At 44.6% G+C, this 17,146-nt stretch overlaps 1 protein-coding gene across 1 annotated transcript in view; it reads left to right on the top strand.

Annotated features, from left to right (window-relative positions):
- Positions 1–16,024, top strand: part of gnptab (N-acetylglucosamine-1-phosphate transferase subunits alpha and beta) — a 26,288-nt gene extending 10,264 nt beyond the window's left edge. The window contains exons 9-22 of the mRNA XM_042079549.1: positions 42–221; positions 1,031–1,201; positions 1,738–1,861; positions 2,250–2,465; positions 2,815–2,939; positions 3,484–4,539; positions 5,096–5,295; positions 5,808–6,027; positions 7,557–7,670; positions 8,633–8,718; positions 9,193–9,291; positions 9,625–9,792; positions 12,095–12,185; positions 14,196–16,024. Coding sequence (XP_041935483.1) covers positions 42–221; positions 1,031–1,201; positions 1,738–1,861; positions 2,250–2,465; positions 2,815–2,939; positions 3,484–4,539; positions 5,096–5,295; positions 5,808–6,027; positions 7,557–7,670; positions 8,633–8,718; positions 9,193–9,291; positions 9,625–9,792; positions 12,095–12,185; positions 14,196–14,267 — 2,922 coding nt within the window. The 3' untranslated portion in view covers positions 14,268–16,024. The remainder of the gene's footprint in view (positions 1–41; positions 222–1,030; positions 1,202–1,737; positions 1,862–2,249; positions 2,466–2,814; positions 2,940–3,483; positions 4,540–5,095; positions 5,296–5,807; positions 6,028–7,556; positions 7,671–8,632; positions 8,719–9,192; positions 9,292–9,624; positions 9,793–12,094; positions 12,186–14,195) is intronic.
- Positions 16,025–17,146: the final 1,122 nt, after the last annotated feature.

The raw sequence follows: 17,146 nt of genomic DNA, 5'->3' as shown, positions 1-17,146 counted from the left end.
CTCTTGTGAACTGACCGTGTCCATCCTCTTCCTCTTGCCAGTCCAAGCAGGACGAGGACGTTTCGGCGAGCCGCTTCGAGGATAACGAAGAGCTCCGCTATTCGCTGCGCTCCGTGGAGAAACACGCTCCCTGGGTGCGGCACATCTTCATCGTGACCAATGGGCAGATCCCGTCCTGGCTCAACCTGGACAACCCCCGCATTTCTGTGGTTACACATCAGGTGAACTTTAACCTTTTGCTTTATGATGATTATTATAATTGTTTGTGTGCTAGCAGGCCATCTTTATTTATGTAGCACTGTAGATCTGCTCAGAGATTAATTGAGCCATTCTTCAATCCACATACTACTTAAAAAAAAAGACCTCTCTAAGGTTGAACTCCGTTAGGGGTGTTAGACTATGCTCAGGATATGCCCTTGCATTGTTTTGTAACATTCAGGGATCGTATACACATATTAAAATATTTTTATAAACGCATATTGTTATGCATTTGGGCCTTTCCTTTATACATAAACAGTGTTGTAGTTCCTTCAAACGGATATTTTTTTAAAACGCTCTCCAAAAAGAACATTTCTTAAAACGTTGGATTCTGTGGATTCTTTAAATGCTATGTAAACGCGGTTAAAAAAAAAGAAACGCACAAAAAAAAAATCTGTTTAAAATCTAGATACGTGTAAACAAGCTCTCAAAGTGGTCTGTTGCTTATTGACAATTAGCAAAACAACGACCAGCAAAAACTGAAGCTATGGCGAGGTGTGCGGGAGCTATGTTTGTGCTTACCGTGTGTCCTGACTGCATGCCAGGGTCTGACTGCCCTGTAGCAAAGTCCTTTTAGGCAAGTCCCTCCACTCGGCGGCCATATTGCAACCTTTTTGGCTACTTATCGGGCATCTATGCAGGCAGAAATGCGCGTGCGCAGGGTTTCACAACATCAACCTTGCTCCAGCGGCGGTGTTAGGATCTTGCTGCCCATAGCATTAAAATAGCCAAATGATTTGCAGCGTTATTATATAAATGTGTGTGTTCCCAGGACATCTTCCAGAACCAGAGCCACCTCCCCACCTTCAGTTCTCCTTCCATCGAGACGCACCTCCACCGCATCCCTGGCCTCTCGCAGAAGTTCATCTACCTCAATGACGACGTCATGTTCGGGAAGGACGTCTGGCCCGACGACTTCTACAGCCACTCCAAGGGACAGAAGGTGAGAGAGAGAGAGAGAGAGAGAGAGAGAGAGAGAGAGAGAGAAATGGTATTCACTCAAAAAGGTGTTTCAGACTTCCAATCCTAAAAAGAAAACCCATCTTTGCATTGCGGTCAAAGGTGTTGCAATGTCAGCCCTAAGAAAGTGTCCTAATGTTCATTGTTCACTGTGCGTGTGTGCGTGAGCTACTGCATGTTTTGTGGATACAGTAGTGTGGATAATATGCACACTGAGAAAAGGACCAATATACTGTAGTAGCTCCTGCTCTTTACTGCACATAATTGCACATCAATGTACACACACACACACACACATACACAGATAGATAGATAGATAAATACTTCAATCAACACAGACATAGCAAAAGCCAGTGTAAAATCAAAAAGTAAGTACCGATATACTCTAAAAGTAGGTCAGTTCTGCTTTACCGTGAGTTTCTGAAGTGTTCCGCCACTCTAGTAAGAAGCATGCTGGCCATCCCTCAGTGGTTTGATATGAAGGTCAGGGCTGAACCATCTGTCCGGCGCCCCCTGCAGGTGTATCTGACGTGGCCAGTTCCTAACTGTGCTGAGGGTTGCCCTGGCTCCTGGATCAAAGATGGCTACTGCGACAAAGCCTGCAACAACTCCGCATGCGACTGGGACGGCGGGGACTGTCTGGGTGAGCTCAACTACCTCTCGTCCACTCCACAATATTATCTGTTTTATAGAACTTATCCGCACAATTTTGTACACACAGCACGCACGCACACAAAGTCCCACCACATCAAAGTCCCACCACACACACACACACACACACACACACACACACACACACACACACACACATCAAAGTCCCACCACACACATACACACACACAAACACACACAGACACACACACACCAACCCCCCCCCCCCCCCACACACACACACACATACACACACATACACACACACACATACACACACACACATACACACATACACACACACACACACACACACACACACACACACATACACACACACACACCATGCTCATCTCTCCCTCCTCCCCTCTCTCCTCCAGGCACAGGCAGCAACAGCCGGTTCGTGGCGGGTGTGCCGGTGGGCCCGGGGGGTGCGGTCGCTGGGCAGCCCTGGCAGTTCCCCGGTGGGCTGGGTGGCATCGGCGGGGTCACCTTCTGCAACCAGGGCTGCGCCAACTCCTGGCTGGCTGACAAATTCTGCGACCAGGCCTGCAACGTGCTGTCCTGCAGCTTCGACGTGGGGGACTGCGGAGAAGGTGAGAGAGAGAGAAAGAGAGAGGGAGAGGGAGGGAGGGAGAGAGGGAGGGAGGGAGAGAGGGAGAGAGAAAGAGACAGCACTTACTTCTCCACACTGAGGGCTTGTGATTGAATATCAGAGAGAGAGAGAGATGGGAAATCTCCATCCTGCTATATGATTATTTGCCATGTTTATATATAAAATATGTTTCCGTATGACAATTTGTATGAAGGGTGTTGTATATAGTGAATACATTCATGTGATATTAATGCATAATAATATATTTCACAAAGAATTGTTTTATGATTTCTTCTATTAATTTAACCATGTTTTAACACCTCTGTGTGTGTGTTTGTGTTTGTGTGCAGATCACTTTGATGAGCTGTATCGTGTTAACCTCATGAGGAACCAGACACACTACTCTCTTCCCCAGGGGGAGATCCGACCCTACTTTAGCTTCTCTGGACTGGCTCACCGCGTGTCTGAGGCCCAGGTCCAAACACACACACACACACACACACACACACACACACACACACATATCACAGACCAAAGGCCGACCCTACTTTAGCTTTTTTAGACTGGCTCATTGTATCAGCGTTAACAGATTCAGACATTCACAGTCACACTCACACTCATATACACACACACATACACCACAGATATGCAAAGGGGGAGATTCGACCCTACTTTAGATTCTCTGAACTGCCTCACTGCGTCAGCGTTAGAACCAGACAAACACAAACACACACACACACACACACACAGGGAGAGATCTGGCCTACTGTATACTTCAGCTTTTTGTGTCTGGCTTACATGAGACACACAGACACAACACACACACACACACACACACACACACACACACACACACACACACACACACACACACACACACTACAAACACTGCACACAGCACTAACACATGGCAGAAAAACAGTTTAAGAAATGATAGTGTTGTTATAGTGTCGTGTAAAGTGCTCCTGGGTGAAGCTGACATAGTGTTCTGTGTGTGTGTGTGTGTGTGTCTGCTGCAGGTGGGTGATAACGTGGTGGTCCGCCACACCAGCGTGGCCAACAAGTGGAAGACCATCCACCTGCTGCTGTTCCCCGGTCACAACGCTACACAGGTCCACTACAACATCACCTTCCAGACCTCCGACGACAGCCACTTCGCCATGGCTTTCTCCGTCTCCGTGGATACGCGCGAGATTCCCCGCGTCAACACTTCCGAAAGCGCGCGCGGCGGTGGCGGCAGCGACGAGAAGGCCAAGGAGGCCAAGCCCACCGCCCCGACTCCTGAGCCCGACGTGCAGTTTCCCGACATCCCGGAGGACAAACGGGGTCCTAAAATCAGGAAGAAGCCGGTCAGCCAGCCAGAGGTGGCTGTGGAGGTGCCTGCGCTAAATATCTCCCTCTTGCCAGTGGAAGTTCGGTACGAGCTTCACCTCCTGCAGGAGAAGCTGGACACTGGGGACATCACTATGAAGGGTTATAACCTCACTAAGTCAACCCTCCTGGCGTCGTTCAAGGACCAGCCTCAGTACGCTCTCCATGGCAACGGTGACATCCCAGAACCCGCGCAGTCTGACGGCAAGCCACAGAGCAAACCCTATAAAGACATGGAGCCGGAGGAGAGAGAGGGCGGAGGAGAGGCGGAGAGGAAGGATGAGCAGGAGGAGGAGAAGAAAGAAAGAGTGAAGAGAAACGAAGGAGAGGCGAAGGAGGGAACAGAGGAAGAGGAGGAAGAGAAGAGGAAGAGCGCAGGAGAAGGGGACAAAGAGACAGAGAAGAAACCTCAGGTGACCCTTGTTCCTATTCCAATCGATGACAAGCCTCCAGACCGCTTAGTGGAAGGTGAGCGGTTGCCCACAGAGAAGCCACTGACATCCAAACTGCTCAGCACTCTGATGGGTTCCGTCGCTAAAGGGAAGGTCCCGGAGGCTCAAGCCCAGCCTGGGGCTCCTCCGCTGGGGAGAGAGGCGGCGGGAGACCAGGGTCCCCCCATCGGCAGGAGGCTCCAGCACTATGTCAACTCTGACCGAGGATTCCTGCCGTGGGAGAGGAGGAAGTACTTCCAGGACCTGCTGGAGGTGACCTTTTTTTATTTTTTATTTAGTAGAACAAATGTATTTGTTTTATTGCCTTTATTTAGATAGTACAGTGAATATTGTCAGGGAGCAAGTGGGAGAGAGAGAGATGGGGTGGGACTGGGAAATAACCATGAGTCAGACTTGAACCTGGGTCCATGTGGGCATTTGGATCCAAACTTGGGCTTCCTGTCGTGGGAGAGGAGTACTTCCTGGACTTGCTGGAGGTGACCTTTTTCACAGGGTTTCCATCTCAGCCCAAAGTTGATGCAAATAAACATATTACCATTATGTTTTGATGCAGTTATACTGGATTTCCATTGTCCAGTATTGATTCAGCCAAGTCTCAGAGACACATTAGTCTGGGATTTTACACCAGAGTAGTTTTTGAAGCGTTTTTCATTTATTTGAAAACAAAATCGGACAAATCAGTATCCCATTTCAAATACATATTATATGGTTTTCTATGTGTGGTGGAATATAGGACTTCACTTTGACACTATTCATCAGTGTGTCCCCAGCAGAACAGGTCTTTTATTTTGAAATATTTCCTCTACAGGAAGGGGAACGTCTGGAGGCGGAGCTGCAGTACGCTACAGACAGCGATGCCATCGGCCGGAAGCTGCAGGACACCTTCGCTGACTCCCTGCGCTACGTCAACAAGCTCCTGAATGGCCAGTTTGGCTTTACATCACGCAAAGTGCCCGCCCACATGCCCCACATGATTGACCGGCTCATCATGCAGGAACTCCAAGATGTGTAAGGACCAATCACAAGACTGACGTCAAAAGCACTGGTCAAGAGCACTGTCCAGCTCAACTTCGCTCTGTAACACTTGTCTATGAGTACATGGACTGCATAGTACAGCATAGCAATTCACAAGGATTGATGTGTCTGTGGCATTACAATTTTGTAGGTTGTCGTATAGGTCAGCATCAGCTGTAGTACTTAACTGTGGCATTGAAAACCATATACCTCTCACTCACTCACATATACACAAACACACACACCCGTACATACTCACACACACACACATACATACTCTCACACACACACACACACACACACACACACACACACATTCTCGCCCTCTCTGTGCTTCTTTCTCTTTCTCTAACACTTGATTTTCTTTGTTTTCTAACACTTTGTTTTCTAACACTTTGTTTCTCTCACTTTGTGTCTCTCTCTCTCTCTCTCTCTCTCTCTCTTTCACGCACTCACACACTATCTACACCCTTTCTGTCCATGTAATGTGCCTCTCTCCCCCTCAGCTTCCCTAAGGAGTTTGATAAGACGTCGTCTCACCGCGTGCGTCACTCCGAGGACATGCAGTTCGCCTTCTCCTACTTCTACTTCCTCATGAGCGCCCTGCAGCACCTCAACGTCTCGCAGGTGTTTGACGAGATCGACACCGACCACTCCGGCGTGCTGTCCGACCGCGAGATCCGCACGCTGGCCACGCGCATCCACGAGCTGCCCCTCAGCCTGCAGGTACGCTGCTTGTTTATTCCTTGACTCATGGAGCTGCATGAATTTTATTTATACAACCTTTCGCACGATATGGCAGTTTAAGTCCGCTTGATACTGTAAGGCGTAAGCCATTGGTTTCCAAAGTAGATTTTATTTGTGTCGCCAGCATAGCCTATTGATTGACAATTTATGTTGTAAATAGGCCTACCTTATAGGCCTACCTGTAGCTTAGGGAAGCTTTCAGCTTTCTATTAGGATCTAGTTTGTTAGTTACAGTTTTGTCATAACTCCCTGATGCATTTTTGCATTTAGAATAGCTAGAGTGTGGATATCTCAGTCGGAAAATTAAACAATATCGGGCGCCTATGGACTAGGCTGGGTGAACCCAGCCTGATCTGCCCGCTATTTATTTTTTGATTTCTTAAAAGATTGAGCTTGGTCTGGTGAAAGCCAGACAAGCCATGGACTTCAGTTATACAATGCAAGGGAACATGAATCAGCCTATATTTGCACGAACAACAACGGACAACAGCTCTTCAACTTTGGACCGTTAAAATGTGTATGAACAGTCTAGCGACGCATTTCATCAAGGCCCATTTGGACATGTCAGTTATTTGCACCACTGGTTAGATGTAAAACAGCATTTCGTTTCAGACTACTGTTACTTAATTTGTGCATTGACAATAAAGTATCACATGAACTAAAGATGACTAAAATCTTATGCAAAAGAAGAAACATTCACAAAAAATCAATCTATCCAAAAAAATGACCTTTGTTTTTGATAGCTGTTGAAAACGGCATGGAACTGACAGAGATGTTTTTGTTTATTAATAAATAAATACATACATACATACATACATAAATAAATAAAAATATAACATTATGCTGATACCTTTTGCTTTTCCCAAATACAATGTAGCCTACAGGTGTAAGTGACCTTTCATCAATCCAGTTGCAATGGATGAACTATGATGAACTGCCCTACTTGTGATTGTTTAGAGATTTTAAAGGTTTTATAACAATGCTACAACTTCTTTGGCTATTCTACAATCTATTCACCTTTTCAGCGCCAGTAGGCTACTCTCTGTGCAGCCGCACACACACACACACACAGGCATGCCAAACAAGCATACACAAAAGTTTCAAGAGTGGGGGATGGAGTAAAAGATGGAGACAAATTGATTAGTGTGATTTATTTTCGCGGAAAGGATGTCCAGGACTGAGCGGCGGTCATATTTTGTACCGCTATGCGGTACATCTAGTTTGTTTGTTTATTGTGTTTATTTACATGTTATCTAACATGTGGGTGAACAGGTGGGAAATTGTTCTTAAAGTGTATTTCCATTATTTTTTTATATTTATATTTTTACATGTTAAAATAAGCATGAAAGAAATATGTTCATTCTGCATTTAGTTTTGAGACTTAATTTCTTGTTTTTTTCTAATGTCTTTGAGTTCTTTGGTCCATTTTCCATGTAACTGTGTGTTTCTGACAAATTTCTGACTGGTCACGTTTGAGTGTTTTTATTGTTTTATTTGTGTTGTTGTAGGACCTGACGGGTCTGGAACAGATGCTGATTAACTGCTCTAAGACCCTCCCCACAAACCTGACAGGCCTGCACCAGATCAGCCCTACCCAGGAGGCATACTACGACCCCAGCATGGTGAGCTAGCTATACAGTCATTTCCTGTGTGTTAACCGCATTGTGTATTGGGGCAGCTGTGGCCTACTGTTTAGGGCTTCGGACTTGTAACCAGAGGGTTGCCAATTCGAACCCCGACAAACCTCGACCTAACCTCTCACTTCTCCCCAAGCGCCGCTGTAGCAGGCAGCTCACTGCGTCAGGATTAGTGTGTGCTTCACCTCACTGTGTGTTCACTGTGTGCTGAGTGTGTTTCACTAATTCACGGATTGGTATAAATGCAGAGACCAAATTTCTCTCACAGGATCAAAAGAGTATATATATACTTATACTATACTTACTTATACTTATAAACCACAGGACAGTATTTTATGGAAATTGGAGCCCAATGAATCAGAATCAGATCATGCTTTAATCATAAAGTATGATGAAGAACAGAAATGTATTCCCATGTATAGCCCAGTCCCATGTATTAACCTCATGGCTGAAGACATTCTGCATATAAGTTTGGTTTTTATTTTATCACAGACACATATATTGGTAGATGTTTCATTCTGCAGAATCAATGTATGAACCTTGAGTAATAGTCAGGAAATTACGGTAGCTGCCTGAGCAGGTATACCTGGGCACTGCACGACTGGACCACCTGTAGCAGTCGCAATATAACAAGCAACGTATAGCAAGCACATCTCAGTTGGGCAAACAGCGTACAGCTCTTTGTGTGCTCTAATAGCAAGTTAAGAACTTATGTACCATGAGCAAAATCCTTAGCGCAAACATGCCCTTACAAAAAATAACTATAAGAATCGTATAATATATTGGGACAAAATATTGTAGAAATCTTATAGGGATACTATAGATATTATAGGAATCGTATAGTATTTACAATTTACACGTCTGATTTACGCTTATTTCACACTTCCTGTTTCTAATATTTTATTGTGAACCAGTTTAATAACGCAAGCTCTGACCTTGCTTCACAGCCTCCAGTCACCAAAGGCCTGGTGGTTAACTGCAAGCCCATCACAGAGCGCATCCACAAGGCCTTCAGGGACCAGAATAAGTACAAGTAAGCCCACCCCGCTTCGTCACTGGCTTTGAGCACTGTCAGGAATGGGCGATTCAACACTATCTTTTAGGTCACGTCAGCATACAGTCTTGAGAACCAAAAAAGAAAAACGTAAAAGACCCAATATAGCAGCATGTCATGGATAATACGATATAGCACACCCCAAGTGAACTTTCTTTTACCAGATTAACCCTACATTGTTACGCCTAATTCTATGTTATGTACTATAGTCTTTTCTAAAGCTATTTGTCTAAGCTATTGTCCTGTTATAGGCTAACTTCTATTTACTATTTGCCGTTCTTTACTTTTATTTATGTAAAGCACATTGAATTGCCTCTGTGTTGGAAATACGCTATATAAATAAACTTGCCTTGCCTTGTCTTGTGCTCATACAGTAAAAGCACATGTGTAGACCCCATGTGTTAACCTGTTGTGTGTTAACTTGTGTGTTAACCTGAACTCTGTCCTGTCCAGGTTCGAGATCATGGGCGAGGAGGAGATTGCCTTTAAGATGGTGCGCACTAACGTGTCTCACGTGGTGGGACAGCTGGACGATATCAGGAAGAACCCAAGGTAATGGGGTCCTTGTGGGATTTAGGTGTCCTTTAAAGAGCCTGCCTACCCCTTTCACACCCTGCTAGGGTAATATGTATACCCGTACTGGTCTTTTAATGACTGGATACTATTTATATACCCATTGGAGTATTTATATACTTATTACCCATTGAATAATATTTATATACCTACAGATCAATTAAGACTGGAGTTAATCTGTGATTACGTTGTCTTGTGTTGTGGTGTGTTGAGTTTAGCAGAGGTATGATATGGTGTGGTGTGCTTTAGTATAAACCTTAAATATATGTATGTATTATGTAACTATGTGTGAATTGTGTTGTGTCTGTTCAGGAAGTTCATCTGTCTGAATGACAACATTGACCACAGCCATAAGGACGCGGGGACTGTGAAGGCCGTCTTGAGGGACTTCTACGAGTCCATGTTCCCTCTGCCCTCCCAGTTTGAGCTGCCCAGGGAGTACCGCAATCGCTTCCTCCACATGCGTGAGCTACAGGAATGGTAGGACAGCAGGACCGCAAGGCAAACACTTAAAAGAACACACCAACATTTTTAGAAATGAGCTTATTTGCCATCTACCCCAGAATTAGATAAGAGGGTACATACCCTTGTCTTTTCTCCGTGCAATAACCCAGTTTGATGCCATTAGCCTAGCTTAGCATAATTCAATGGAAGTGGGTTGTTCCAGTTACCCCATAGCTCCCCTTTAGCTATAGGCTAGCTATTGGCTAATTGTAATAACCCATTTCCAGGGGCGGCTTCCTGTACATGAATTAAAGGAGCTCTATGTAGAATTCTGTAGGGTTCCAGTTGTCTTGGACGCATTGTTACATTTACAGCGGCACGCGTCCATTGACTTCCATTGTGTATGACACAGTGTCATTGAGGAACAAAGTACTACTACAAGAGTAACAGTCTGTCTTTGGCTTGTCACGCCAACACAGAGCAAGGGTGTTTTTGACATGATGTCAAAATGGCTATTTCTTCACATTCTGTTGCTATTTTTAGATCGTTTTGGATATTTCAAACAAAACCAAATACTACACATGGCCCCTTTAAGCCTTGTCCTAGACTGAGAGCTCTGTTTAAGCAGCACTGTCTCTCTATGCCCACACCGGAGCTTACCTGACACCCCACTTACATTAACCAGATGATCACAGCACTTGTCCCTCACATTCCACAGTCCACATTCCACACACATCCCTCTAAGCATCTTTCATCCAAAGCCAGACACAAAGCCTCTCAAAGAGAGAGCCCAAAGTGCTCGGAAGTTCAAAAAATCAAGTATTCAAAGGTGCTTTTTGATGTCGGGAACTCAATAGTTGAAAGAAAAAGAAAATCCAAGGGAAACTTTTCTTTCAGAAAAAAAAATAATATAAAAAGCCTTTATTTTGGTAGCTATGTCATGATTGAAAACTTAAAAGCAAACAAGTGAGCTGAGCTGTGTGGGACACACCTCTTCTTCTCCCAGCTGTGTGTGGTGTCTGTCACACCCATGGCCTTGGTGCTGGTAGCTCCTAACCCTGTTGACTGAGCCACACAAGCATGTGCAGAAACATAAACAAGTCAGTAAGGGTCTCGCGTAGTTTGTCCAGCAGCTCGGATTAGCTACTGTGCACAACAGCAGTAGAACGGTAGCAATTAGTCTTATTATGTAGTGACAGCAATATCGTCAGTGGCCCCAACATTTTCTTTAGATGCCACTCCCATGGAAAGTCTATTCAGTGTGTGTGTGTGTGTGTGTGTGTGTGTGTGCATGTGTGTGTGTGTGCATGTGTACATGTAATATGTGTGTGTCTATTCAGTGTGTGTGTGTGTATGCATGTGTGTGTGCATGTGTACGTGTACTCGTGTGTGTGAGCATGTCTATTCGTGTGTGTTTGTGTTAGAGACAACTAGATAAAGGGAACGAGTGATTTATGGTTTGTTTGTGTCTCTCCTTTTGTCTGGTGAGGCTTATGAGTGTTCCTGCCTGTCATCACGCAGAAGGGAAAGAAGAGACCAGGGCTCGTCAGTATTTACTGGACGTCGACCAGGAAGGGATCCGCACGGCCGCTCTATTTATGCGTTCCAAATCTGCTCGGATAGCCGGATCTTAAAGAGAGCCAAAGGCCTCCGAGCTGCCCAGCAATGGACAGAAATAACCTGACGCCCTCCCCATGAACCGTTAAGGCAGTGGAGTTTGTCATGTCGGGGATGTGGTTAGCGAAGAGGTCGAGTTGGGTGTGGGTGGGGTTTGGTGTATGAGACAATGAAAGATCAATGTGTGTGTGTGTGTGTGTGTGTGTGTGTGTGTGTGTGTGTGTGTGTGTGTGTGTGTGTAGAGCAGTGCTTGTGTAAAAGAAAGTGTGTAAGTAATCACTCTTTGCTCTGAGTGTGCCCATCCTGTCAGGGAGGTGAAGAGGTCACGGTGGCACCTCGGCGTCTGTTGATGATGTCACCTTGCCTCTCCATCACCTAGTCTCAGCGGGCGACATCACCACACCTATTGCCATGTCATTCTCTCTGGGCACGATGCCAACTCGTCACAAGTTCACTCCAATGCCCAGTAGTTGGGGAATATTAAGCCATTTCAGAGGAATTCAACACACACACTTAGTGGTTTAGTTTAGAGGATAATCGGTATACACTGTAGCAGAAACAGTAAAAGTAAATAATGACTGAACATTGCTGTAATGTAATTGTAATTGTCTGTGTGTGTGTGTGTGTGTGTGTGTGTGTGTGTGTGTGTGTGTGTGTGTGTGTGTGTGTGTGTGTGTGTGTGTGTGTGTGTGTGTGTGTGTGTGTGTGTGTTTTGTCTCAGGCGTGTGTACAGGGACAAACTGAAGTTCTGGACCCACTGTGTGTTGGTGACACTGGTCGTCTTCACCGTCATGTCCTTCTTTGCTGAACAGGTCAGTGGAACGTGACATCATGGCATCCCAATCCGCTCTGCACATAACACACTGCCAGCCCTAAGAAGAATGCCCGCTGCAGAACTCCAATAGTTATAACCATTGTTTTGGTTTTTTTTCCCTTTATTTGTCTAACCTTGTCTTTTACACTGCAAAACATGAAATCTAACCAAGTCTAATAATCTTATATTAAGATATATTTACTTACCCCATGGACAAATCATTTTACTTGTTTTATGTCTTAATTCAAGAAGATTTTGACTTATTTTAAGTCAAATAATTGTATGAGAAAGCTCAAAGTAAGTATCTTTACACTAAAAACAATACCAACTAGATTTTTTTATCTTAATATAAGATTATTACACTTGGTTAGATATCAGTTTACGCCTTCAGTAACCGATGGCCACCGTTTGGCTTTCCTGTCTCCAGTTGAGAGCCTGATGCCAGGCCAGAGCAGGAGCCTTTTTAACATAACATAAGAACACCATTTGGCAAGCGACTACACTTTACGTATATCACTCAGATCGACTTTGTAGGGCTGTATCAAAATCTTGTCCTGTGTCGCTTGATATTACAACATTATTCGTATTACTCTGACAAAACGTTGATATTTATGTCCAGAGTAATCACTCTCTCTGTCTCCTCTCTTTATTTTAAGATGCCTTAAGATACCCCGCTAATGAGGGTGCTGACTTGTGTATCCTCTTGCTATTCTGAGTTGCCATAGAGCAGGGTTACATTTCTCCATTTCTGATGCCCATAAAGGCTAATGTCTGGCTCAGCATCTAGGACTGACACGTCTTTACTAGTATGTGCGGGCACACACACACACACACACACACATACACTTGCGATCCGGAGGTTGCATAGAGCAGGGTTAGATTTCTCCATCTCTGATCCCCATAAAGGTCCATGTCTGGCTCAGCCTCTAGTTCTCCGTATTATTACACACACACACAAACACAAACACAAAGACACTCATGCAATTTGGAGGTGGCGTACCAGCGTTTGGGGCTGGTACGCCGTCTCTCTCTCTGATAGGAAGGAATGTGTGTGAAGCCCAATACTTTGCAGGGCTTACATTTATTAGGGGACACAACACACTGAGTTCATCTGATAGACCGGTGCTGTTTGTGTTGTCTGATTAATTTGTTTTGGGAATAATAAGCTTGAGTTCATCTGATAGACTGGTGTTGTTTGTGTTGCCTGATTAATTTGTTTGGGGAATAAGCTTGAGTTCATCTGATAGACTGGTGTTGTTTGTGTTGTCTGATTAATTTGTTTGGGGAATAAGCTTGAGTTCATCTGATAGACTGGTGTTGTTTGTGTTGTCTGATTAATTTGTTTGGGGAATAAGCTTGAGTTCATCTGATAAACAACAACATTAGCACCAGTATATCTATCAGATGAACTCAAGCTTAGTCCCCTGATAAATTAATCAAGAAACAAAACCAGCGTCTGATTTATTTGTTAAGAGGGCTAACTGGCAGGCCACAGGCTTTTTGGGGCAGCCGTGGCCTACTGGTTAGCGTTTTGGACTTGTTACCGGAGGGTTGCCGGTTCGAACCCCGACCAGTAGGAACGGCTGAAGTGCCCTTGAGTAAGGCACCTAGCCCCTAACTGCTCTCCCGAGCGCCGCTGTTGTAATCAGTGGAACTGGCTACACCAGATCTAAAACCATTTTTACACCGTGTGAACGCAGCGCTGCAATTGTGTACCCGGTGAAGCCCCGCTGTTGGCTTGAGTTCATCTGATAGACTAAATGCTGACAAGACCAGTGCTGGTTTTGTCATATTCCCCTTCCTTTAGTGATCCACACAGTGATACAGTAGCTGGGAGGGTTTTTTTAAGAAAGAAAAAAACATGTTGTGTTCCTTTCAGTTCAGGCTTTCAGTTCCTCAAGTGAAGCTTTGCCTTGTCTGCAGGAGGTCCATTGTGCTTGACTCATCTTTCTTTATTTCCTCCTCTCTTACAATCCCCCCCCCCCCCCCCTCTCTCTCTCTCTCTCAGTTGATCCTCCTGAAGCGGCGCCTCTTCCCCAGACGACGGGTCAGCAAGGAATCCACCTCGGAGCGTGTGTGAGGAGGTGACGGAGGAGAAAAGAACCACTTCTCCTTTTTCATCTCTCCTCCCCTCATCCTTCCCTTCCTTCCTCCCTCTCTGACTCACTCCTCTGTCTCTCTCTCTCTCTCTCTCTCTGTGTCTTAAGAGAGGGGGATTAGCTGGGTGAGGTTGGAGCAGGGGTCAGGTTTTTGAACGGAGTGAGGCGTGGACTTCAAAGGGCTTCTCCTCCAAGCCCTGAAGCGTAAAGACATACAAGGTGACCTACACAGTAATGGCAAGAAACATGGTCTTCCCAGACTGCTGGGATGCTGCATGAAAAGGGGACGCGGGAAAGAAATATATGAATGAATCAGCAACTGGAGAAATCTTGACATCAAAGTGGTAACCAGGATTTACTGAGACACTATGATTCCAGTCCACCAGGGGGCACTAATGAGACTCCAGTGAGCAATACACACTCCCCCACCCCTAGTCTGTCGGTCTACTGTGTCGTTGTGATCAAGATGTTGGTGTCCTGTCCACCACACACTCAAGACATCAACACTGGACACTGAAATAGTATTTCTTGTGAATTGTTGGTTTCATATCAGTTAGATGCTTACAACTGAACCCTGATTTTGTGAATGAGGATCTTGGTCTCTGCCTCGTTTTGTAAGGCTTGATTATATTATATTAGAATGATTATTTTAAATACAAAAGGCAGAGTGTGAGAACATCTTGGTGGCTCACTGCAGGGGTTTTTTTATTGTGTGTTTGTTGGTGCTTTTGTTTTGTTTGTTCTCTCGGACATGAGTTTGTTTTGGCTGTTGCTTCAACCTATCGTTTTCTTCTCAACATTCCAGAAGAAGTGCCTTTTTATAGACACAGACTATTAGGCCGATGCACTTTCTCTTACTCTCGAGTTGTGCTAATAGGCCTGATTTGTCGTGTATATGGTCCCTGCTTTGTTGAACAGGAACTGTGAGATTGACTTCAATGCTGGTCTTGAGGTTGTCAAATCTTCCTCAAATTCACACTTTGTAAGCATCTGGGTTTTGAAAAAGAAAAGCACATGATTTGAATGTTCCTGACAGAAAGGACATGATTTAAAACAAAACTCTCTCCTACCTGCATCATGTCCCCTTCCTGGTTGCAATGATATCATAAAAGGCTACCATAGTGACAGGGGTCATATGGGAGCTGAAGAGCTCATGTCTAACATTTTCTGTGTCTGTTTACTTTCACAACTAATACAGTGTACATAGATACAGTCCAACATATTAAGATCATATCTATTTCTGATGCTTTGGAAATGGAGATTTGTCACAGGACAGTGTTTGTTTGAGCTTATCAAAAACCTGCATGTTTTGCAAGAGTTAAGCCCACCAAGAGGCTGTTTGTATGCGTGTGTGTGTGTGTGTGTTTGTTTGTGTGAGTGAGAGAGACAGAGAGAGCTTTTCTCTCAGGGAACTTAATGATAACAAATTGCTTGTATCTGAAATTCAGATTTCTACAGCTTGGGACTTATCAGTGACTAATGATTTGTTCTGTGGATTAAGTTTATAATAATGTAATGTGATGGATGTCAGGCTTTCTGTGTTAAGTTCGTGCCATAAAAACCCTCAGTACTAAAGAGTGTATTTAAATGTATGGATTGACCACACAAATAACCTTGAACTGACAACTGTCCACAAGTAATAGCATGGTCAATGATGCCCTGTTTGCCAATCAGTTTTAACCAATGAGATGAAAACCTGAAATTCGCTGGAATTAAAAAGTAAAATTGTGTTAAAATATGTTGTTTTGCCACAAGTGTTTTTTTCCCCCTTCTTTTTTTCTGATAAACCGATCAGAATAGTGAATTGTGTTAAAGGTCTTCTGCTTTTGGTTTTATCTCTAAAAATGGCAAACTGTTGCAAATAATGAATTCCTTCCCATTTTCAAAGACTGGTCAGATTTCAGTGATTTAGCCTGTGTGTGTGTGTGTGTGTGTAATGGTACCTAGTTGAGTACATAACTAGCACCCATGTGTCTTAGTTTCCTTGCTAGCGTGCTCGCCTCCCAATCCAAGGTGCTGCAAGTTCAACGCAACACAGGTTTCATGCTCTCTGACAAAGTGATGCTCCTGTACAACCACAAAGCAACTGGAGAAAACTTACTCAAAGAAAGATGATTTTAGATGTACAACAGACAACGTATGGAAAAAAAACAATTGTGGCATGCAGGTCATTTTAGGTCAGATTTCATCTTCTTTTTTTGGTCTTTTATGCCTTTAATGAGACAGGACAGTGGAGAATGACAGGAAGCGAGCAGGAGAGAGTCGGGGTGGGATTCGTAAAGGACCAGGGGGCGAGAATCGAACCCGGGTCGCTGGTGTACGGTGCAGGTGCCCCAGCCAGTTGCGCCACAGCGGGGGCCCCAGATTTGTTGTCAGATTTGGCGCCTTGGTGGTTTATCCCATGAGGGCCTTTGTTATCTGACAGTGATGTCCTCTGCCAGTTCTGAGCAAATGAGAAACTGACTCAGAGCTAATTACAGACATAAGCAACAGTTATTGTAAGGAAAGGATTAGCCGTGTCCTACGTGAAAATCTGAAACATATTAATGTAAACATGTAAGTAATCCGTTGGTTCATGTCAAGATGTGATCGTTTCTTGGTGTTTTATGCCCCCATCGTTGTCTTCAAGGCAGCGCTGCCTGGAACGCACTAGGGTTAGGCATGGGTTAAGGTTAGGGTTGGGGTTAGGTTTAGGATTAGGTGCCTTTAAGTCAGCGGTGACAGTGCTGCCTGGAAGACAACGGTGGATAAAACACCATCGAGCGATGTGAACACTATCTGTCCGGAGCTGATTGGGCACCTCAATGGTATATTTCATCACACTTCTTACACTGCAAAAGTAAGAGAGACATGAAGAGTC

The sequence above is a fragment of the Alosa sapidissima genome, chromosome 22 (assembly GCF_018492685.1).
Source record: "Alosa sapidissima isolate fAloSap1 chromosome 22, fAloSap1.pri, whole genome shotgun sequence".
Lineage (NCBI taxonomy): Eukaryota > Metazoa > Chordata > Actinopteri > Clupeiformes > Clupeidae > Alosa > Alosa sapidissima.
This window is presented reverse-complemented; position numbering and strand designations above follow the sequence as displayed.